The sequence below is a fragment of the Oncorhynchus gorbuscha genome, linkage group LG17 (genome assembly GCF_021184085.1).
Source record: "Oncorhynchus gorbuscha isolate QuinsamMale2020 ecotype Even-year linkage group LG17, OgorEven_v1.0, whole genome shotgun sequence".
NCBI lineage: Eukaryota > Metazoa > Chordata > Actinopteri > Salmoniformes > Salmonidae > Oncorhynchus > Oncorhynchus gorbuscha.
In genome coordinates this window covers 23395560-23419627 of record NC_060189.1, presented here as the reverse complement: position 1 = coordinate 23419627, position 24068 = coordinate 23395560, and the positions used below count along the sequence as shown (strand labels likewise).

The window sequence follows — 24068 nt, the reverse complement described above, 5'->3', positions numbered from 1 at the left end:
TCTGACCCACTGGGAATGTGATGAAAGAAATAAAAGCTGAAATAAATCATTCTCTCTACTATTATTCTGACATTTCACATTCTCAAAATAAAGTGGTTATCCTAACTGACCTAAGACAGGGAATTTTTACTGTATTTTTACTGTATTTTTACTGTGTTAATGTATTTGGCTAAGGTGTATGCAAACTTCGACTTCAACCCTATGCATATCTGTACATGTCCCACTTTGACTCATTGAGCTTGTATGTAGCCCTACTGTATGTGCTTGTACTGTGTTCATACCATGTGGTGAGTGGGTCAAACCCCCCCCCCCCCCCCCCCCCCCCCCCCCCCCCCCCACAGCTGGCATGATCTGTGGTTCTGTGAGTAGTCCTAATTCCAGCGCTGCATGGCACTGGCTGTGACCCACCAGAGCAGAGCTCCCCACCCCAGCAGCGCCCCTCTCCCTGCATGGTCATGGCCCCTCCAGGGGTGTCTGTCTGTGCCCCTCCAGCCCAGGCAGTGTCAGGATGACTGCATCAGCCCTGTCAGCCGCTTGCCCGTCAATGACTTGCCCTGGAAAATGGAAACAAACATTACTGGCTCAGTTTTTGGAAAAGAATGCAGTCTGTGTACAGTGCTGTGCCAAGAAAGTACTAAGACTATTTACCCCTGCATAAATGTTGAGCACTTACCTGTCCTTAAAATGGTAATAAATACCATCAAAAGACCTCTGCACTGCTAGCCTGCACAATTATATTGAACTTGAAAAAGATCTTCATTAGGTTGCGTGCCCGTGATACAGCCCCAGTTCCTGGTGACTTACCACACTGCGGGTGAACTTCTCCAGGGAGGTACGGCGGCCCTGGTCACCCTCTGTCTGCGAATAGGGGCAGCATGGTGTGGGGGTGGGAAACGGTGAGAGGCACGGGGAGGGGAGGGGAGGGGAGGGGAGGGGGGAGGGGAGGGGAGGATGAGGGAAGATTAGAAAAGTGTCAAGGAAAAACACAGGTTACATTTTAGGCCATGAAGCCAGAAGCGGTGGCTATGGTAGAAGAGCTAGGGACCAGGCCAGCAGGGGGGAGTGTCTTTGAAGGGGACAACATAACACAGGGATGCACTGCTACTGCTCACCAAGAGAAGATGATGCTTTGATCTGCTGTGGTGCTGATCATCCTAGTACACAGTATAACAGGACTTGCTTTATTTTCCATTTTAGAGAGCTGTGAATGTATAAATCCGAAGGAGTCAAATAATATAATAAACTGAACGACATGAATACTCGAGCAAAGCTAAGCCATCTCAGTTCAGATGTAAATGGTGATGTAGTATCTGCAGAAAGTTTGGATTTCAGAATAAAGTTGCATCTTCCAAAAAAAAAAGTATGGAGTGCTTTCAAACATATTTAGTAAATGCATATTATCACAGGTTTAAGATGGCGGAGTGGTGACTGAGTAGGTGTTAGTTACAGCTCACCAGCTTCTTCCTGGCTAGCAGGAGGTCCTGATAAATGTTGGATCTCAGGAAGCGTGCATAGCTGTCACTTTTCATCAACTTGAAGATATGTTCCTGGAGAAGAAGGAGAGGTGGTTGATTGTGTGTGTGTGTGTGTGTGTGTGTGTGTGTGTGTGTGTGTGTGTGTGTGTGTGTGTGTGTGTGTGTGTGTGTGTGTGTGTGTGTGTGTGTGTGTGTGTGTGTGTGTGTGCGTGCGTGCGTGCGTGCGTGCGTGCGTGCGTGCGTGCGTGCGTGTGTGTGTGCGTGCGTGCGTGCATGCAATTGTGTGTGTGTGTTGAGTTGAGTTGATGATTATGTAAGAGTGGGAATGAAGGAGCTGAGTGTAAACCATGCTTAATAACATGGAGGGAAGAAGGAGTCTCCTGAGATGGCTGAATGAACACAAAGCCATCGTATAGCCATTGAAGCTAATGCACCGTGCACAAAGCAAATACAGTTTGAATCTAGGATGAATGCATGTGCCATTCACAGGTATTACTTGGCCCATTAGACCCTGAAAAACATATTTTCGTCACCACCATTCACTTAATTTCCTTTCACTCCATCTGTCCCTCCACCCCCCCTCTCAGCCAGCAGTGTGTGGGTGGGGATTATGATGTTATGTGTTTGTGTGAGTGGTTGAATGTGTGTGCAGTAGTAGCAGTAATATTGACAGTCTGTGTGGGCGTGCATGCATATGTGTTTGAGTGAATATGGGAGACTGATATGTACCTGTGCGTCCTCATAGCTGTATCGTCCAGGATCTTTTAGGTTATGGCTGGTCAGCTCATAGCTGTGGGAGTCCAGGTTGATGGAGCTGGGTGCACCCTCTGCCAGGAACTCCTGCCAGATCTCCTGGGCCCTGGCTGCCACGTTCTCAAGGGGCCTCCGCTTCAGGTCCTGCACTGACAACCAGAACCTAGTCAAGGGGCACAGGTAGGGCACAGCCAATAAGATCAGTGCCTGCATTCACTTCCTAGTGTTAAACTGCCAGGAGAGGAGAGCGCCCCTTGTGTACATGCATAGCAGTCATTCCATTTAATCTCATTGCTGCCACTCAAGAGCCTCTATTGGCCTGGGGAATATAACTGGATGTGAAACAGTAGAAGGGAAGAAGATAGTGACAGTGTTATCATTGGGAACTGCGCCTGCCTGAGCCTATAAGGCTCCACCTCTCACCGGAGGTTCTCTGAGCTGAACTCCGACTCCAGGAACTTGAGGAAAGCATCCCGTCCCGCTGGGTCCTTGAGGGCCTCCTCCAGAGAGAAGCCCCACTTCTTCACACGGTGCTGGCTGGGGTCCCGGCTGCTCACAGGGAAGAACAGAGAGAGACGACTGTGAGGCATCTAAGAATGCCAATCAAGCCTAGCATAGAGCTGGTTTACTGTACATGCTATTCTCACACTATTCTCCCACCGTACATATGTTGTGGGTGTGAATGCTGTTTAATATGTGGATGAATAGGGAAAGAAAGAGGAGCTAAGAATGGGGGTATCATGACATTTCGGCCAGCACCTGAGACCACTGACCCTCTGCCTGACCCCACTAGTCATTTGAGGAGTGATTATGTTTGACTAGTGAGGTCGGTCCATGGGGCCTATGGCCTCACACCACCGGAGGCTGCTGAATGGAGGACGGCTCATAATAACGGCTGGAACGGAGTAAATGGAACAAGGTATCAAACACATGGAGGCCATGTTCGATTACCATTCCATTTATTCCATTCCAGCCATTCCTATGAGCCCGTCCTCCCCTATTAAGGTTCCACCAACCTCCTGTGCCCCACACTGTCTCCCCAGTGAACCCACCTAGCCTCCAGGTCCCAGAAGGTCATGTCATCGCTGATCCAGGGGTTGGACGGTTCAACAGTTGATGCTAAAGGATCGTAGACCATGAACTGTTCTGTGTAGCTCATGAGGCTGTCTGCTACTTTGGACATTTTCATACAGTGTCTGTCCAGCTGCATGTTCAAGAAGGAAATCTGAGAGAGAAAAGACGGCAAAATGAGAGAGTAGCATTAATCAAGAGGAGAGTTGGCGTTATGATTGATGAGTGAGACAGATAGGCAGACAGACAGACAGACAGCATGAAATAATGGATAATGGCAGTGCTAGTAATGACCTGTCAGGAGCATCACAGTGTGTTACCTCCTTCTGCACGTCCTCTCTGGTGGGCTTCCTGGACGGCTGGGACGGGAGGGACTGGTGGACTGAACTCTGAGTGTGGGTGTCGTCTGTTACCCCATACACCGACTGGACAGGGACAGAATGGATATACATGTCTGTTATTTGTATTTTTATTTATTATGGATCCCCATCTTCCTGGGGTCCAGCAACATTAAGGCAGTTTATACAATTTTAAAACATTACAAAACATTCCCAGATTTTACAACACACTGTGTGCCCTCAGGCCCCTACTCCACCACTACCACATATCTACAGTACTGCCAGGAGACAGTACAAAATCCATGTGTGTGTGTGTGTGTGTGTGTGTGTGTGTGTGTGTGTGTGTGTGTGTGTGTGTGTGTGTGTGTGTGTGTGTGTGTGTGTGTGTGTGTGTGTGTGTGTGTGTGTGTGTGTGTGTGTGTGTGTGTGTGTGTGTGTGTGTGTGTGTGTGTGTGTGTGTATGTATGTATGCATGTGTCTGCGCCAATGTTTGTGTTGCTTCACAGTCCCCGCTGTTCCATAAGATGTTTTTTAAATCAAATTCTACTGAATAGAGGTCCATGTAGTTATGGCTCTATGTCACACTGTGTGCCTCCTATAGTCTGTTCTGGACTTGGGGACTGTGAAGAGACCTCTTGTGGCATGTCTTGTGGGGTATGCATGGGTGTCCGAGCTGTGTGCCAGTAGTTTAGACAGACAGCTCGGTGCATTCAAAATGTCAATACCTCTCATAAATAAAAGTAGTGATGAAGTCAATCTCTCCTCCACTTTGAGCCAGGAGAGATTGACAGGCATGTTATTAATACCAGCTCTCTATGCACATCCAAGGGCCAGCCGTGCTGTCCTGTTCTGAGCCAATTGCAATTGGCACCTGACCACACGACTGAACAGTAGTCAAGGTGCAACAAAACTAGGGCCTGTAGGACCTGCCTTGTTGATAGTGTTGTTAAGAAGGCAGAGCATCACTTTATTATAGCCAGATTTCCCCATTTTAGCTAATACTGCATCAATATGTTTTGACCATGACAGTTTACAATCTAGTGTTACTCCAAGCAGTTTAGTCATCTCAACTTGCTCAATTTCTACATTCTTTATTTCAAGATTTAGTTGAGATGTAGGGTTTAGTGAGTGTTTTGTTACAAATACAATGCTTTTTGTTTTAGAAATATTTAGGGCTAACTTATTCCTTGCCATCCAAGCTGAAACTAACTGCAGCTCTTTGTTGTGTGTTGCAGTCATTTCAGTCGCTGTAGTAGCTGACGTGTATAGTGTTGAGTCATCCGCATACATAGAAACTCTGGCTTTACTCAAAGTCAGTGCCATGTCGTTAGTAGAAATTGAAAAAGCAAGGGGCCTAAACAGCTACCCTGGGGAATTCCTGATTCTAACTGGATTATATTTGATAGGCTTCCATTAAAGAACACCCTCTGTGTTCTGTTAGACAAGTAACTCATAACACATATGTTTTTCCAGACTATGGTCAAGAATGTCAAAAGCTGCACTGAAGTCTAACAAGACAGCCCCCACAATCATTTTATCATCAATTCCTCTCAACCAATCATCAGTCATTTGTGTAAGTGTTGTGCTTGTTGAGTGTCCTTCCCTATAAGCATGCTGAAATTCTGTTGTCAATTTGTTTCCGTATTGCTTATACACTCACCCTCAACACACGCACACAGATACATACATACATACATACATACATACATACATACATACATACATACATACATACATACATACATACATACATACATACATACACACACACATACACACATACACACACACACACACACACACACACACACACACACACACACACACACACACACACATACATACATACATACATACATACATACATACATACATACATACATACATACATACATACATACATACATACATACATACATACATACATACATACATACATACATACATAAACAGACCACTCATCACTAAAAGCCTTCTTCCTTACCTTTTTCACCCTCTGTGGATTCTTCTCTCTCTGGCACTTGCGAATGTCCATCTCTGTGGTGTTTACACAGCCTGGCTGTGAGAGAGTTAGTTTTCAGGTCAGATTATAGTGGGCCACCAGACATCCTTCCCTAGCCTGCAGGCTAGACTTAATTCAAAACTGGAGTTGGCTAATACAGAGCCCCACTAGGATCCAGATGAATTCAGGCTAACCTAGGCCCCACCAGACATTAAAACACTGTATTGTTCTAACAGTAGAGCCCTACAGGACTTTCACTGTAACATTCCTTGTCCTTTCATCATGCCCTCTCTCTATCCCTCCTTCAGACCTTAGCACCACCTCCTCCTCTCAGCTTAGCACCACCACCTCCTCCTCTCAGCTTAGCACCAGCACCTTCCTTCCTTCCTCCTTTCAGCTTACCACAGGGCGATGGACGTCCCAGAATGCCCTCTCCTGGCTGTCTAGGATCTTCCTCTCAGCCTTGTCCTTCTTCCTGTCGATCCTGAGGGTAGGGGAGAGAGGACAGAGCCAAGTCAATACTGAGAACACAGACAGACATGTCACTCTTAATGAGAGACCAAAGGAGGGTAAAAGCTCAAAGTGGATGTCACAACCTGTTTCGTCACCAAACAATCTGTGGTCTGGCCGCTGGCTGATAGGGTACAACTCTTACATAACCTACATTTACTGATCAGTGCTTGGATGGACTGTTTCTCTCTCTCACTCGGAATGTAACAAAGCTAAAATGTATCATCTCTTAACTACAGTAAATACTTAGTGCTCAGACTATAATCATTTGAAAGGGTAATCATGACCAATTAGGTTTTTCTCATGTTCTGATATCATGTTTACAAATGTCAACCAGCAGATGGAGATGTAGTGGAAGGAACAGTGCTAATAGTCAATGAGTAAAATATCACCTAGAAAATAACCTAGGGGTTTGCATCTGGCACACTGGGGACTCTATAGTCACCTGCATCAATGCATGAAATATAAGGAATACACTGACATAGGGCACAATAGACAAAGTATCAAAACCACAATATGTTGTGTGTGTGTGTGCTCGTTTGCCTAGTTACTGTCCACTCACTTGACCTGCGCCTCAGCTTGCATGAAGATGAACTCCCACTTCCTGGCGAAGGCCCTCTGCAGTCGCGCCAGGTTCTCCTGTAAGACCCCCAATCATTGAGAAATGAGGGGTAAGAGTAGACCAGTGAAGGTTCTTGGGTAATTGCATCGCTATAATGCTTTTTGCTGCATAAAGCTAGCTAGCTCAGCTTCACCGGGAAGTAATATCATGGCTGTTGTAATTAGCATATAATAAGGGCATCTGCTTGGCAAGTGAGCAATACAAACATCTGTCACACATATTCAATGAAGTCACCTATTTGAATTGTGGGGAAAACAACACTCTGACTAAACCTATATGGCATGGAATATTCAAGAGCTTAGGAGCATGGCATGTGATCTGAGAGAAGCTGTAGCTGTGTAGTTGATACCTCTTTTAAAGAGTCAGTAGTGTATTGTATTGATAGTGTACTGACGACAGTTCCAGCAGGGTGAATATGGGACTCACGGCCTCGTAGTCAGCTAGCTCCAGCCTGGCCTTGTTCTGCATGGTGCGCTTGCACAGGTAGATAGCTGCAGAGGAGCGAGAAGACAGCAGAGTGTAGTCAGTTACTCACTGTTGCTTGGCAGACTGCCTGCCTTTAGTGATATTGCCAAACAAATGTCACATATGCTGTATCGCCAGTTGTAAGTGTAGTTTATTTCTTGCAAACAAATGCCACCTACTCGGTTTCCGCCTGAGTAAATCTGTTACGATCAGAGTGAGGTGAGCAATATTTAATGAGACAGTTGGCAACTTTCCATTTACATAATCAGGCTGGAGAAATGCCGTGCAAACATGAAACCCTGGAGATGTACAATAATGTCACGTAAGACGTCTGTACCCTGATTGGCTAATATAGCCTGGGGGTAAAATGAGATCCTACTGGGGAGATCGTGGGATGCATTACAGAGTGGGCCACTCAATCAATACTGGGTGTGAGACAACAACAGATCCATAGTCTGTGTTTAGACTCTAGGCAGGAGGATATGACACAGTCTGGGCCAGACACTGCTCTCACTCTGCACTGAGCAGGGATATAGGTTAGGCTGGCAGGGAGGGGCATCAGGGGGGAATAGCTGGGGGTTACACATCATGAAAATATGAGGGGTAACATTTAGACACATTTGAGGTCAGTGATATTTTCTCAATCTACCCTTAGGGACCACAACATAACTTACCATAGTCTGTGTTCTCAGGTTCCCAACAATTAGAGGGCCAGAAGTATGGAGCCTGAGGAGGAAAGTGGAGAGATCATTAACTTACTCATCATCTTAAGATCATTTATACATCAGAGCATCTATCCAAGACTGGAGAGGGTCTCCTTTTTACTGTCTTTCCTAATGTTGATGCAGACATTTTTCCCCACGCTTTTCCCCACGCTGTCCCTAGGAGCAGTGTTAACAGATCCCTTCCTTTATGTTTCACCCTGTAAACCTTTTTCCCCACGCTGTCCCTAGGAGCAGTGTTAACAGATCCCTTCCTTTATGTTTCACCCTGTAAACCTTTTTCCCCACGCTGTCCCTAGGAGCAGTGTTAACAGATCCCTTCCTTTATGTTTCACTCTGTAAACATGTTTGTGTTGAGTATGTGGATTAAAATGCTCAAAGAATGGGGTTTTAAACACATTTCTGAGACACAGTTTAGTTTGAAGATGGGCAGCCCCGGCTTTAATATGCATGTTGTGTCCAGTCCACCCTGACTCATAGCCCTAAGTCATGTTGAGATGAAGATGCTGGAGAACACAAACCGTCCATACTCTTTGTTCAAGTCTTCCCCTCTCTACGAACATGCTGAAGTTAAAATAAGATGAGTGGTGTGGTAATCAATGCCCTTCTTATGCTCTGCATAACTATGTAGGTAAGAACAATAGCTATGTTCTCCATCCGGGTTTCTTTGATTATCGCAATTGATATTTCAGATTCACAGTTCATTCCATGATGCATAAATAATGGATTTCTCAGATCTATCATTTTTAATGATGGGCAGAATTAGAATGCAGAGATGTGCCGAGACATCTCCAATATCACTCATATAATTAGCTTAAAGCCCCCATGCAGTCTTTGTAATTTAAAAAAAAAATAGGATGATAGGATGGTCTAGAGCCGACCCCCTTACCCAGATGACATCATGACGTGGGCCAAAAGTTCCATCCCACCTGAACAGGCTGAAATTTCAGGATTTCCTTTCAAACAGCTCTTACACAAAAAGGGCAATCTGATCATTTTCACAGTTTCTTAGTGCTATTTCGACCTCATAGTGTGGAAATATCATAACTGCACTGCCCCTCTAACAACAAAAGGCTAACAAGATGATTGAGATATGAATATGTGTCAGAAGCAACACATCAAACAGACAGGTTAACATGTATTTTCTCAAGTCTAAACCAAACTGCAGCAGTGACATATCATGGTGTGACTAGCCGCGGGAAGTAGGGGTGCTGAAGGTGCTGGAAATTGAAATACTTTTGCCAAAATTATTTAAAATAAATGTACAAATTCAAAATACTACACCAGAGAGCATAATTTAGCCAAGGAGGATCAGTAAGCTTTAAAAAATAGCTGTGGATTAAGTTTTATCACAAGCACTTACAGTTGTGAAAGCTGCAATTTGGAAAACATGCATGTCAAATATAGAACAGCTTGTTGCACAAAGACAAATATTCTATAGAAGAATTTTGGAACCTTTAAACCTGGTACTTTGACTGTTAAAATCAAGGGTACACAAGCATTGGTTGCCAGGCCTTACTTGGGGTGCGATTGTAAATTCCATCTGGAGTGCCAGAGCATTGTCAGATTATCTGTTCGTAAACTCAGAGCGTTCAGAGCACAAACTGGACACTCTGGCCGAGGAGTAGTGTTGATCCACGTGTTCTGACCTCACAACGGCAGTCATGCACCCAAGCTAACTGACTAACGGTGGCTAGCTTGCTAGCTACTTCAAGAAACATATGTGAGAACATCTTACTCTGACCATTTTACTCGCCCTAGCAGAGCTGGTTAGGCTGTTTTCATTTTATCCAGAGCGTTGGTGACTGTAACTCTGCTGCTGGCAACAATTTAATTAAGTTTCTTTGCTGACGATTACTGACTCCGGTCCTATTCAATGAGTGTTGAGCATTCGTAAATGCATCACTTACTCACACTCAGACGAGAGTGCTCTGAAATCGGAGTAGATAGCCAGAGTGAATTTACGAACGCACCCTTGAATGGGAACTGTCATCTATGGTTGGTTGTGGCTGTCAAATAGCTTTTTGTACATTTCTAAGTGCACAAGAAAAAACAATGGGATACCATTTGGAAAGCAAATCCCTACTGCTGAAAAGAGAAGACCAATCTAAGAACACTAGTCTGTTGAAGCTAAGAATTTTTAACAAGTGATTACATTTAGAATTGTTATGCAATAATTGATTAACAAGATACATACAGTGGTTGAGAGAATGCCAACATTGTGCAAAGCTGTCATCAAGGCAAAGGTGGCTACTTTGAAGAATCTCAAATATAAAATATATTTTGATTTGTTTAACACTTTTTTGGTTACTACATGATTCCATATGTGTTATTTCATAGTTTTGATGTCTTCACTATTATTATAGAATATAGAAAATAGTACAAATAAAGAAAAAACCCTTGAATGAGTAGTGTAGTGTGTCCAAACTTTTGACTGGTACTGTATGTATGGTATTAATAAAACAAATTCTGCTTATGTCTTATATTATGTAAATGGCGTAGCATGCATGAAATGTGTTTATTAAAGGCTTGCCCCGAAACATCACAGATTTATCTCAAAGCACAGCAAGAAGTTGTCATTAAAAGCGGGGCTTCCAAAGATGCAGCACCTATTTATAGCACAGCGTGCCCACACAGCTTCTGTCAAAGCTCCTCAGTGCTGGCACAGAGACACACTCAAAAGGGCATCAACATACTCAAAAAAGCATGCAGGTCCTCTTTTATTGGCAATGATGACGCTCACTTGTTGCACCACACATAACACCAGAGGAAGGGTATTTTTTAGTCCGATTGATTATGGGTGACACACATGCATCCCCTTCCAGAAAAAGGCTCGTCATGCATTTTAATCTGAGGGAAAAGAAGTGTGCATGAATGGATTCTTCGGTAGATTGGGGGAGGAGTGGGATGAGTGAGTGACAGAGGAAAGTGTAGAGGAAGAGAGGACTGCCAGCTTAGCGCTTCCCAAAGGGAGCTGCTCCTAGCTGGGATTAGCCAGCCATAGTGACTCATTATTCTGGAGCCTCTCAGCGGGACCAGGGACCATTCAGCCTCCACTACACTGTAACACACTGTGCTGAATGTCACAATGCATGCAGGGCCGGCTTAATGCAGGGGCATACTAGGGCTGAAGCCCTTGGGCCCAGGCCCGATGGGGGACCAAGAGGCAGCAAAAAAACACAAAAAATAAAAAATAAGAAAGAGTTCAAATATAAATATAAACTCAGCAAAAAAATAAACGTCCTCTCACTGTCAACTGCGTTAATTTCAGCAAACTTATTTTAACGTGTAAATATTTGTATGAACATAACAAGATTCAACAACTGAGACATAAACTGAACAAGTTCCACAGACATGTGACTAACAGAAATGGAATAATGTGTCCCTGAACAAAGGGGGGAAGTCAAAATCAAAAGTAACCGTAAGTATCTGGTGTGGCCACCAGGTGCATTAAGTACCGCAGTCATCTCATCCTCATGGACTGCACCAGATTTGCCAGTTCTTGCTGTGAGATGTTACCCAACTCTTCCACTAAGGCACATGCAAGTTCCCGGACATTTCTGGGGGGAATGGACCTCACCCTCCGATCCAATAGGTCCCAGACGTGCTCAATGGGATTCAGATCTGGGCTCTTCGCCAGCCATCGCAGAAAACTGACATTCCTATCTTGCAAGAAATCACGCACAGAACGAGCAGTATGGCTGGTGGCATTGTCACGCTGGAGGGTCATGTCAGGATGAGCCTGCAGGAAGGGTACCACATGAGGGAGGAGGATGTCTTCCCTGTAATGCATAGCGTTGAGATTGCCTGCAATGACAACAAGCTCAGTCCGATGATGTTGTAACACATCGGACGCGAGTGAACAGGCCTACAAGCCCTCAGTCCAGCCTCTCTCAGCTGCAGTCTGCAGTCATCATGCCTCCTTGCAGCATGCCTAAGGTACGTTCACGCAGATGAGCATGGACCCTGGGCATCTTCCTTTTGGTGTTTTTCAGAGTCAGCAGAAAGGCCTCTTTAGTATCCTAAGTTTTCATAACTGTGACCTTAATTGCCTTCTGTCTGTAAGCTGTTAGTGTCTTAAAGACCGTTCCACAGGTGCATGTTCATTAATTGTTTATGGTTCATTGGGAAACAAGACTTTACAATGAAGATCTGTGAAGTTATTTGGATTTTTACAAATTATCTTTGAAGGACAGGGTCCTGAAAAAGGGACGTTTCTTTTTTTGCTGAGTTTATTAAGGAAGAAATATACTGCATATATTATATTCAGTGCATTTGGAAAGTATTCAGACCCCTTGACTTTTTCCACATTTGTTACGTTACAGCCTTATTCGAAAATGGATAAAATTCATCTTTTACTCATCAATCTATACACAATACCCTGTAATGACAAAGCAAAAACAGGGTTTTAGACATACTAATTTATATAACAAAACAAAAACAGGGTTTTAGACATACTAATTTATATAACAAAACAAAAACAGGGTTTTAGACATACAAATTTATATAACAAAACAAAAACAGGGTTTTAGACATACTAATTTATATAACAAAACAAAAACAGGGTTTTAGACATACTAATTTATATAACAAAACAAAAACAGGGTTTTAGACATACTAATTTATATAACAAAGCAAAAACAAGGTTTTAGACATACTAATTTATATAACAAAACAAAAACAGGGTTTTAGACATACTAATTTATATAACAAAACAAAAACAGGGTTTTAGACATATTAATTTATATAACAAAACAAAAACAGGGTTTTAGACATATTAATTTATATAACAAAACAAAAACAGGGTTTTAGACATACTAATTTATATAACAAAACAAAAACAGGGTTTTAGACATACTAATTTATATAACAAAACAAAAACAGGGTTTTAGACATATTAATTTATATAACAAAACAAAAACAGGGTTTTAGACATATTAATTTATATAACAAAACAAAAACAGGGTTTTAGACATACTAATTTATATAACAAAACAAAAACAGGGTTTTAGACATACTAATTTATATAACAAAACAAAAACAGGGTTTTAGACATATTAATTTATATAACAAAACAAAAACAGGGTTTTAGTCATACTAATTTATATAACAAAACAAAAACAGGGGCGGCAGGTAAAGTGGTTAGAGCGTTGGATAGTAACCGAAAGGTTGCTGGATCGAATCCCCGAGCTGACAAGGTAAAAATCTGTCGTTCTGCCCCTGAGCAAGGCAGTTAACCCACTGTTCCCCGGGTGCCGAAGACGTGTATTTCGATTATGGCAGCCCCCCACACCTCTCTGATTCATAGGGGTTGGGTTAAATGCAACACATTTCAGTTGAATGCATTGAGTTGTACAACTGACTAGGTATCCATCCCTCTTTTCTTTCCCTTTATTTACTTAAGTATTCAGACCATTTGCTATGAGACTTGAAATTGAGCTCAGGTACATCCTGTTTCCATTGATCATCCTTGAGATGTTTCTACAACTTGATTGGAGTCCATCTGTGGTAAATTCAATTGATTGGACATGATTTGGAAAGGCACACACCTGACTTTATAAGGTCCCACAGTTGATAGTTCATGTCAGAACAAAAACCAAGCCATGAGGTTGAAGGAATTGTCTGTAGAGCTCCGAGACAGGATTTTGTCAATGCACAGATCTGGGGAAGGGTAGCAAAACATCTCTGCAGCAATGAAGGTCACCAAGAACACAGTGGCCTCCATCATTCTTAAATGGAAGAAGTTTGGAACCACCAAGACTCTTCTTAGAGCTGGCCGCCTGGCCAAACTGAGCAATCGGGGGGAAGGTCCTTGGTCAGGGAGGTGATCAGGACCTGACAGAGCACCAGAGTTCCTCTGTGAAGATTGAGGTACCTTCCAGGAGGACAACCGTCTCAGCAGCACTCCACTAATCAGCCGCTTATGGTAGAATGGCCAGACGGAGCCACTCCTCAGTAAAAGGCACATGACAGCCCGGTTGGAGTTTGCCAAAAGGCACCTAAAGGACTCTCAGATCATGACAAACAACATTCTCTCGTCTGATGAAACCAAGATTGAACTATTTGGCCTGAATGCCAATCGTCGAGTCTGGAGAAAACCTGGCACCATCCCTACGGTGAAGCGTGGTGATCACAGCATCATGCTGTGGGGATGTTTTTCAGTGGCAGCAACTAGGAGACTAGTCAGAGTCGGGAGAAAGATGAATAGAGCCGAAAGTACCGAGAGATCCTTGATGAAAACCTGCTCAAGAGCGCTCAGGACCTCAGACTGGGGCGAAGGTTCACCTTCCAACAGGACAACGACCCTAAGCTCACAGCCAAGACAACGCATGAGTGGCTTTGGGACTAGTCTCTGAATGTCCTTGAGTGGCCCAGCCATAGCCGGGACATGAACCTGATCAAACATCTCTGGAGAGACCTAAAAATAGCTGTGCAGCGACGTTTCCCATCCAACCTGACAGAGCCGGAGAGGATCTGCAGAGAGGAATGGGAGAAACTCCCCAAATAGTTCAATAAAATAAAAATAAATACTTATGTGCCAAGCTTGTAGCGTCATACCCAAGAAGACTCAAGGCTGTAATCACTGCTAAAGGTGCTTCGGCAAAGTACAGAGTAAAGAGACTGAATACTGTTTTTGCTTTGTCATTATGGGGTATTTTGTGTAGATTGATGAGGATAAAAAAATATTTAATCCATTCTAGAATAAGGCTGTAACGTAACAAAATGTGGAAAAAGTCAAGGGGTACCTCAATTACCTCGTACACCTGCACATCAACTCGGTACTATGACCCCATGTACAGTATATAGTGAAGTTATTGTTACTCATTGTGTATTTACTATTACTTTTATTATAATGTGATATACATTTTCTATTATTTCTCTATTTTCTTTATCTTTGCATTGTTGGGAAGCAACAATAAGTAAGCATTTCACTGTTAGTCTATGCCTGTTATTTTCAAAGCATGTGACAAATAACATTTGGTTCGAACAGCAATGCCAGATTGTGGGATGCTGTGAGTAGATATGCAACACTGTACATTGTGCCATTCCAATTGATAACATCTATAAAATCAACATTGTTATTGATATTTATAATATAGTGATCTGTAGTGATTTTACCCACGGGTTAAGGGAGAGAACAAGGGTAGTGGTGTCCAGACCAATTACAACACGTGACCTGTTACTGAGGATCAGACTATAGGAATCTCTCAATTCAGTTGCTCTGCTAGAACACTCTCCCCTGGTTTTCTCTGCTTTAGAGCGTAAAGTGACCCGCCACAAGGTATTGAGGCTACTGTTCTGCACAGGATCATTTATGGTCATAACTCATGTTATGGATGGTGGTGTGGACAGTAAATCCAGTTTGGGACCACTACACTCTTAGAACAAAAGGTGCTATCTAGAACCTAAAGGGGTTATTCAGCTGTCCCCACATAAAACCCCTTGAAGAATCCTTTAAGTTCCATGTAGAAAATAAGAAAGAAAACGTTTCTCTATGGGGGACAGCCGAAGAAGCCTTTTTTAACCCTTTTTTCTAAGATTGTAAGGAGGTCTACTGGTGCCTGAAGTTGCCATGGTAGCTTACCTGGAAGCGGTACAGGGTCCCATCATCTTTGAGAGTGAGGACGTGGTCGGAGATGGGGAAGAGGTAGCCAAGGGCAGCGATCAGGCTCCCTAAATGAATGGCTTCAGCTACAGGAAAGAAGACTAACGCTGAGTAGAGAAAAATGGCTTGAGTAGAGACTGACATCAGGGGTCAATCCCAGTCACGCTGGCCATGTACATAGCAGACATACCTGAGTCCTCAATGGAGAGGTTTTTCATCAGCCACTGCACAATGTCTGCTCCTGGTATTCAAAGCAGAAGAACGGTTGATAGGGACAATGAAATGGCATTGTACACACACAGAAAGCCTCTACACAACAGCTGCAATAGTTAACAGGTCTCCCCTCAACTATCTATTACTTTTAGCTTACAGCACAGCTACAATGCTCTTGGCTGAGGCTGAATGTGGCACAGCTGAGTATGTGTTTGCATGAACAATCCAAATGGAACAATGTGATCTTGGTCTAACAATAGGCAGGAAACCACACTGCCCTTTCCCACCTGGACAAAAGGAACACCTATGTGAGAATGCTATTCATTGACTACAGCTCAGCATTCAACACCATACTGCACCACAAAGCTCATCACTAAGCTAAGGACTCTGTGACTTAACACCTCCCTCTGCAACTAGATCCTGTACTTCCTGACGGGTCTCCCCCCAGGTGGTAAGGGTAGGCAACAACACATCTGCCACGCTGATCCTCAACACCGGGGCCCCTCAGGGGTGCATGCTTAATCCCCTCCTGTACTCCCTGTTCACCCACGACTGCATGGCCAAGCACAACCCCCCCCTCCGTCAGCCCCCCTGCTACTGCACGGCAAGCGGTACCCGAGCGCCAAGTCTAGGTCCAAAAGACTCATTAACAGCTTCACCCCCAAGCAAAAAGACTGCTGAACAATTCATCAAAAGCCCCCCCCCCTTTGTCTTTCACTGCTGCTACTCGCTGTTTATTATCTATGCATAGTCACTTTACCCATACCAACATGTACAAATTACCTCTGTTTTTTATTTTGTTTACTAAATATTTTCTTAACTCTATTTCTTGAAATGCATTATTGGTTAAGGGCTTGTAAGTAAGCATTCGGCATGTGACAAATACAATTTGATTTGATTTGAAACCAGGTAACCATCTTTTCTCTCCTGGACAGCAACATATTTGGCATAATGTGAGGAGGAGTGAGACTGGGAGAGTGAAGCGTGAGCCCAGCAGGCCTAAAGAGACGTGAGGGGGTGAGTCACACTCAGAGCAACGTTACTGGGACCTCCCCCCCCTCCTCTCCTATTCCCCAGCCCCATGGCTACTGTTGACTCTGTTGACTCACACACACACATACACACACCAGCCAGAACAGTCTTACTCACTCACACTGCCCCCTAAAACCATGTCATAAAACACACAACCAGCCACTCTCTACAATGTCAGTGCCAGACGGCCTCATCTGTCCCCCTCTGCAGAGGCAGCAAGTCAAATGAGCCTGAAAGGTCATATTTGCTTTAATGATTCTGACTCTCTGTCTGCTCTCTCTGCTTTCTCTTATTGTATGAGACAACAGACACACACGCACACAAGCATACACACACACACACACACACACACACACACACACACACACACACACACACACACACACACACACACACACACACACACACACACACACACACACACACACACACACACACACACACACACACACACACACACACACACACACACACACACACACACACACACACACACACAGCTGGTCACCTGATACCACACTGGGGATCTTGGACAGGAAGCTCTTGACAGTTCGGATGGCCACCCCTCCTGCCTTCTCATCCTGTAGCCGCATAATGACGTCTTCAATCTAACAGGGAGAGGAGACACAACAAACGTGATCAGGGTTAGAACACAAACCAAACCATCCACAGTCTCTCCATTAAAATGGTTCATTTTCATATAACAATCCAATTTTAATGTGGAAATCTAGGGTCTGTTTATCCAGCCCCACAATTCCCACGGTAACAAGGCCCACCAATGGGGAGACTAGGCCCATTGAAGATGGCTGTCAAAGCGATTCCCCAGAGGTCAAGATAAACATCACACCTCAAACGCCTTGCAGGCAGCAAGCACCCCGCCACATCACACAACAGCAGCCTAAAATTAGGCATGGCCGCACCGTGCTCACAGCTCAAGACTCAAACACACACACACACACCCACATACTGACTGACTGTAACAAAGACGATTATGCTTGGATGAATTCAAAGGCCTGATTGTGTGCAAAGCTGATTTGATTTGGCTGCTCCTTTAGCTTCACCATCTCAGAAAGGTCATCTGTATTTATCTGCACTGTTAAATGGGAGATGGAATGGATCGACTCGTTCTATTACCATTAATATTCAGCAACAATCAGAAAACGCTCTTTATCAGCCATTTGTATAGAGCCCTATAGGGGACAGTGATAAAGTCACGCAATTCTCTGTTGTGTGCCACTGCCATTCCAGCATGTTCCTGACCCCCTTCTCTCCCTCTCCTCTCATCCATCATTCAAACAGACACATTTGCATGTTCCAGCAGCCTCCTTAGCCTCCGAAATTCAGCTCTTAGCGAGCGCACCAAGGGCCAACTGCTTCCTCTCCTAAGTGGTTGCAGCAGGTTGCAGTTGCACGGCATGCCTCAGTACTGTGTATCTCTGCCCTGACAACGACAACCATAGAGATGTGCAGTATTCGGGCCAATCCCAACTAACCGGCCAAGGACAGTATAAATAAGAATGGTTGGTTTCGCAACAAGTACAAACATTGGTCACTATTTCAACAACCAGCCCCTACAACCATTGTGTCTCAGGTCTGATGGCCTGATGAGAGCAACAATCATAATTCAGTAGACGCATTAGCAGGTCTGTCTCTGGCTAGAAGTAGTGTTGAGAAGACACTAGGTCTGTCTCTGGCTAGAATTAGTGTTGAGAAGACACTAGGTCCGTCTCTGGCTAGAATTAGTGTTGAGAAGACACTAGGTCTGTCTCTGGCTAGAAGGAGTGTTACGAAAACAGTATAAGTTGCTATATTTACTCTTCTGCAAGCCTCACAATCGAAGGCAATTATCTCCTTGCAAACTGGCTAAATATTAAATAGATGACTCAGACACTCAAGTCATGAATCTAATATACCTGAGCAACACATTTTAGATGCGTATGGATTTAATAATAGTCCGATAATGTGGAGAAGAGAAGGAATAGTGAGGCAAGACAATGCCTCTTTACACAGACTGTGCAGTTGGAGAAAGAGAGAGAGAAAGAGAGAGAGAGAGAGAGAGAGAGAGAGAGAGAGAGAGAGAGAGAGAGAGAGAGAGAGAGAGAGAGAGAGAGAGAGAGAGAGAGAGAGAGAGAGAGAGAGAGAGCACTAAGATACTACACCACATCAACTGTATTTTCAGAGAGAAGAAACAAGGATTTTACAGTACAGTTACATTCTTATCTTTTAGAACAGATCAGTCCAACCAGATTTACTGTCTTCCTGTGTCTGAGTACAAACCTTGAGACAAAACAATGGGAATAAGTTATGAAATGATCTCCATTCGCTGCAATACAATGCCACTCCACACACCCCGAGAGAGACAACAGTAAAAGGACTTGGTTATTTTGTTCTTGTTAAATAATGGACCATAGACTCCATAACAGGTTTGAAAATAACTAATTATCTCCCTATAGGATGACAGTGGGCACGAAGTACTTAGCAGGGGTACAGAAACCAGCAGTATCTTTTCACTGTGGAAGCTAATGGTATTTGCAACTTGGTGTGAAGGGCTTTCGAGAGCGGAACATTCCTGCTAGCTGCCGATAACAGTACTTTGCCCTGCCACACTGAGCTCTATTAACGGCAATCGGGGAAGAGGTATGTGTATGTGTGCCTGTGTGTGTGTGTTTGCTGGGGCCCATTGTCATCCATTCCTCTTATCTGTGAGGTTACTGAGGGCCCATGCTGCTGTCAGGGCAGTGGCTACTCAGCCAGCCACCCTGTGACGCTCCCTAGCAGGCCATTACAGTGGACTGTTCAACTTATTATCAACACAGAAACACTATCAGGACTTATGGTACTGTATATGCTGTGTGGCTTAGATTCCCAACTGTAGTTTCTACCTCAAACAGTGATTTCAGTTGAAACAATGACTGGGAGCTACAATTGAAGTCAGACGTTTTACATACAGTTTAGCCAAATACCTGATATTTAATCCTCGTAAAAAGTTCCTGTCTTAGGTTAGTTAAGATCACCACAATATTTTAAGAGTGTGAAATGTCAGAATAATTGTTGAGAGAATGAAATATTTAAGCTTTTATTTATTTTATCACATTCCCAGTATGCTTGGGGTCATTGTTCATTTGAAAGACCCATTTGCGACCAAGCTCTAACTTCCTGACTGATATCTTGAGATGTTTTTTCAATATTTCCACATTATTTTCCTTCCTCGCGATGCCATCTATTTTGTGAAGTGCACCAGTTCCTTCTGCAGCAAAGCACCCCCACAACATGATGTTGCCACCCCCATGCTACACGATTGAGATGGTGTTCTTCGGCTTGCAAGCCTCCCCCAAACATAACGATGGTCAATATGGCCAAACAGTTCTATTTTTGACCGGACCAGAGGACATTTCTCCAAAAGTACGATCTTTGTCCCCATATACAGTTGCAAACCGTAGTCTGGCTTTTTTATGGAGGTTTTGGAGCAGTGGCTTCTTCCTTGCTGAGTGGCCTTTCAGGTTATGTCAATATAGAACTCATTTTACTGTGGATATAGATACTTCTGTACCTGTATCCTCCAGCATCTTCACAAGGTCCTTTGCTATTGATTTGCACTTTTCGCACCAAAGTACGTTCATCTCTAGGAGACCATACACATGTCCTTCCTGCGTGGTATGACTGCTGCGTGGTCCCATGGTGTTTATACTTGCGTACTATCCCAAGGATGAACCAGACTTGTGGAGGTCTGCCATCTTTTCTTCTGAGGTCTTGGCTGATTTCTTTGGATTTTTCCATGATGTCAAGCAAAGAGGCACTGAGTTTGAAGGTAGGTCTTGAAATACATCTACAGGTACACCTCCAATTGACTCAAATGATGTCAATGAGCCTATCAGAAGTTTCTAAAGCCATGAATTTTCCAAGCTGTTTAACGGCACAGTCAACTTAGTTTATGTAAACCTCTGACCCACTGGAATTGTGATACAGTGAATTATAAATGAAATAATCTGTCTGTTAACAATTGTTGGAAAAACTACCTTGTGTCATGCACAAAGTAGATGTCCTAACCGACTTGACAAAAACTATAGTGGTTTAAAAACATGTTTTAAAGACTCCAACCTAAGTGTATGTAAACTTCCGACCTCAACTGTGTCTATCAATGGAGATGAGATTAAATACCTGTCCATTTACCAGGATGTTTTGAAATACCGGTCAGGACAAGACCATACTCCAACTGTGACTAATACTAAACTACCTTATATCCATAAATGGTGCCAGACAAGCTAATAATAAGCTAATAAAAGCAGAAAGTCTCCCAAAATGAGACCTTGATAAAAAATGTAGAAGGGTGTAATAGAGCATTAATGATTCAACAGCCGTCATCACTACAGACACATTGGTCATTGTTCAACGACCTTTATGGCTGTGAAAGTCATAATGGCCAATCTGATAACTTTTGAAGACTGTTTTCTAACTTACTTTCTGCTGAATGAGATAATTTTTACTGCCCAATTAACATGTGAACAGAGCCCAACAATATGAAACATAAAGTGAGTATCGGATAAGTGTAAACTCAGTGCAGTGAGAGTTCACCGGTCCCAATACATTCTTCTGACTTGCTCTGGATGTCTTCATATGCTGGATTTGTTTGTGCTTTCCAACTGTCTAAGCCATCACAATGAACTGTATATAGAGCATGTGACTTTTAGGCAGGAAATCCAACTGACTTTTGGCTCTGAGCATTCTTAAATAAACCAACCCTCCACCACCCCCCTTATTCCTAGGACCAGCCAGGCATCATACTGTGTGAATAGCAAGCTGATGTCTAGCTTGGCTCTAACTGTTCTTCTCTGGGGATGCAGGTGTGAATGACAGCTGCTTTAGTGGAGAGGGTCTCCTTGTACCCTCTATGGACCAGAGGGGGGCTGCTGCAGGCCTGGTCATGATGACGGGGAGCCGGGAGTTAGGGAGCCTCTCCTGGATTCGTTCCACCAAGGACAGACACTGTGACAGCTACAGCAGCACCAGCAATGACTGGAAAGGCCAAACACCTACATACAGCTGATATATCAACAATGTATAATGGGTTGAAAACAGAAATGCTTTCATTAGCCGATGTGAACAAAACCTTTAAACAGGTCAACATCCACAAAGCCTCTGGGCCAGATGGATTACCAGGATGTGTACTCAAAGCATGTCTTCACTGACATTTTCAACCTCTCTTTGACTGAGTCTGTAATGCCTACATGTATCAAGCAGACCACCATAGTCCCTGTGCCCAAGGAAGGTAACCTGCTAAATGATTACCGCCCCGTGGCACTCACGTCGGTAGCCATGAAGTGCTTTGAAAGGCTGGTCATGGCTCACATCAACAGCATCCTCCCGGACAGCCTAGACCCACTCCAATTCACATACCGCCCCAACATATCCACAGATGACGCAATCTCAATCGCACTCCACACTGCCCTTTCTCACCTGGACAAAAGGAACACCTATGTGAGAATGCTGTTCATTGACTACACCTCAGTTTCCAATACCATAGTGCCTACAAAGCTCATCACTAAGCTAAGGACATCTCCCTCTGCAACTGGATCCTGGACTCCTGACGGGCGGCCCCCAGGTGGTAAGAGTAGGCAACAACATGTCTGCCATGCTGAACCTTAACACTGGGGCCCCTCAGGGGTGTGTACGTAGTCCCCTCCTGTATTCCCTGTTCACCCACGACTGTGTGGGCAAACACGACTCCAACACCATCATTAAGTTTGCTGACAACACAACAGTGGTAGGCCTGATCACCGACAACGATGAGACGGCCTATAGGAAAGAGGTTAGAGAACTGGCAGTGTGGTGCCAGGACAACAACCTCTCCCTCAATGTGAGCAAGACAAAAGGGCTGATTGTGGACTACAGGAAAAGGCGGGCCAATCAGGCCCCCTATTAACATCGATGGGGATCTGTAGTGGAGCGGGTTGAGAGTTTCAAGTTCCTTGGTGTCCACATCACTAATGAACTATCATGGTCCAAACATACCAAGACAGACGTGAAGAGGGCACGACAACACCTTTTTCCCCTCAGGAGACTGAAAAGATGTGGCATGGGTCCCCAGATCCTCAAAAGGTTCTACAGCTGCACCATCGGGAGCATCCTGACCGGTTGCATCACCGCCTGGTATGGCAACTGCTTGGCATCTGACCGTTAGGCGCTACAAAGGGTAGTGCTTATGGCCCAGTACATCACTGGGGCCAAGCTCCCTGCCATCCAGGACCTATACAATAGGCGGTGTCAGAGGAAAGCCCATAAAAATGTCAGACTCCAGTCACCCAAGTTATGGACTGTTTTCTCTGCTACCGCACTGCAAGCGGTACTGGAGCGTCAAGTCTAGGACCAAAAGGCTCCTCAACAGCTTTTGCCCCCAAGCCATAAGAATGCTGATCAATTAATAAAATCGCCACCCATCCCTTACTCTCTGTTTATTATCTATGCATAGTCACTTCATCCCTACCTACATGTACAAATTACATCAACTAACCGGTACCCCGCACACTGACTCGGTACCGGTGCCCCCTGTATATAGCCTCGTTCTTCTTATTCTTATTGTGTTATTTTGTATTATTACTTTGTATTTTACTCTACTTGGTAAATATTTTCTTAAATCTTCTTGAACTGCACTGTTGGTTAAGGGCTTGTAAGTAAGCATTTCACGGTAAAATCTACACCTGTTGTTAACAAATAACATTTTATTTGATTTGATTAATGAATGTGTATTTGAAATAGTCCTATGAATATCCCAACAGGATACATTTCTCTTATGTGTACGTTTCAGTGTTTAATGACAGTATGTTCCTGTTACCAAGGAGATAATTCTACACCTCACTGAAGCCCTTTTCCTCCACCAACATAGCTCATTAAATCCTCTTGATCACTGGAGAGCCTGGATTGTACTGCAAACACACTAACAATTTATCTTTCAGCGTGGAGAAAACGAAGCATAATCACTCAAATCCTGGTTGGGATTTAAGCTTCCTGAATGTGAAAATCCATATTCGACCAAGGTCCTTGTTAAATTGTTCTGATGAGAGTCTGGGTTATGGTTGTTTAACTGTAGGTTGGCACACAAAGCAGGAGGAAATGATCCTTCACTGTAACATTGGAGAACTCCTTTGAGGGGGAGAAGCACAGAGGGCTTCCGTAAAATAATCCTCACCCTGGTAAACAACATCCTGAGCCCCTGGTAAACAACATTCTGAACCCACCCTGGTAAACAACATTCTGAGCCTACC

At 43.9% G+C, this 24068-nt stretch overlaps 1 protein-coding gene across 8 annotated transcripts in view; it reads right to left on the bottom strand.

Annotated features, from left to right (window-relative positions):
• Positions 1 to 347: 347 nt before the first annotated feature.
• The window catches only part of LOC124001318 (regulator of G-protein signaling 6-like), a 62838-nt gene continuing 39117 nt past the window's right edge, over positions 348 to 24068 (bottom strand). For 2 of the 8 annotated variants that reach the window (XM_046308014.1, XM_046308013.1), the window contains exons 3-18: positions 17318 to 17417; positions 15755 to 15805; positions 15544 to 15671; positions 7911 to 7962; positions 7198 to 7262; positions 6712 to 6788; positions 6042 to 6123; positions 5622 to 5696; positions 3620 to 3724; positions 3281 to 3453; positions 2652 to 2777; positions 2205 to 2391; positions 1455 to 1547; positions 1113 to 1154; positions 805 to 858; positions 348 to 554 (exon numbers count right to left, since the gene is read on the bottom strand). In XM_046308014.1, coding sequence (XP_046163970.1) covers positions 504 to 554; positions 805 to 858; positions 1113 to 1154; positions 1455 to 1547; positions 2205 to 2391; positions 2652 to 2777; positions 3281 to 3453; positions 3620 to 3724; positions 5622 to 5696; positions 6042 to 6123; positions 6712 to 6788; positions 7198 to 7262; positions 7911 to 7962; positions 15544 to 15671; positions 15755 to 15805; positions 17318 to 17417 — 1461 coding nt within the window. In that variant the 3' untranslated portion in view covers positions 348 to 503. Of the gene's footprint in view, positions 555 to 804; positions 859 to 1112; positions 1202 to 1454; positions 1548 to 2204; positions 2392 to 2651; positions 2778 to 3280; positions 3454 to 3619; positions 3725 to 5621; positions 5697 to 6041; positions 6124 to 6711; positions 6789 to 7197; positions 7263 to 7910; positions 7963 to 15543; positions 15672 to 15754; positions 15806 to 17317; positions 17418 to 24068 lie in introns of all 8 variants that reach the window. The other 6 variants (XR_006832769.1, XM_046308015.1, XM_046308017.1 and 3 more) reach the window with 6 other exon arrangements.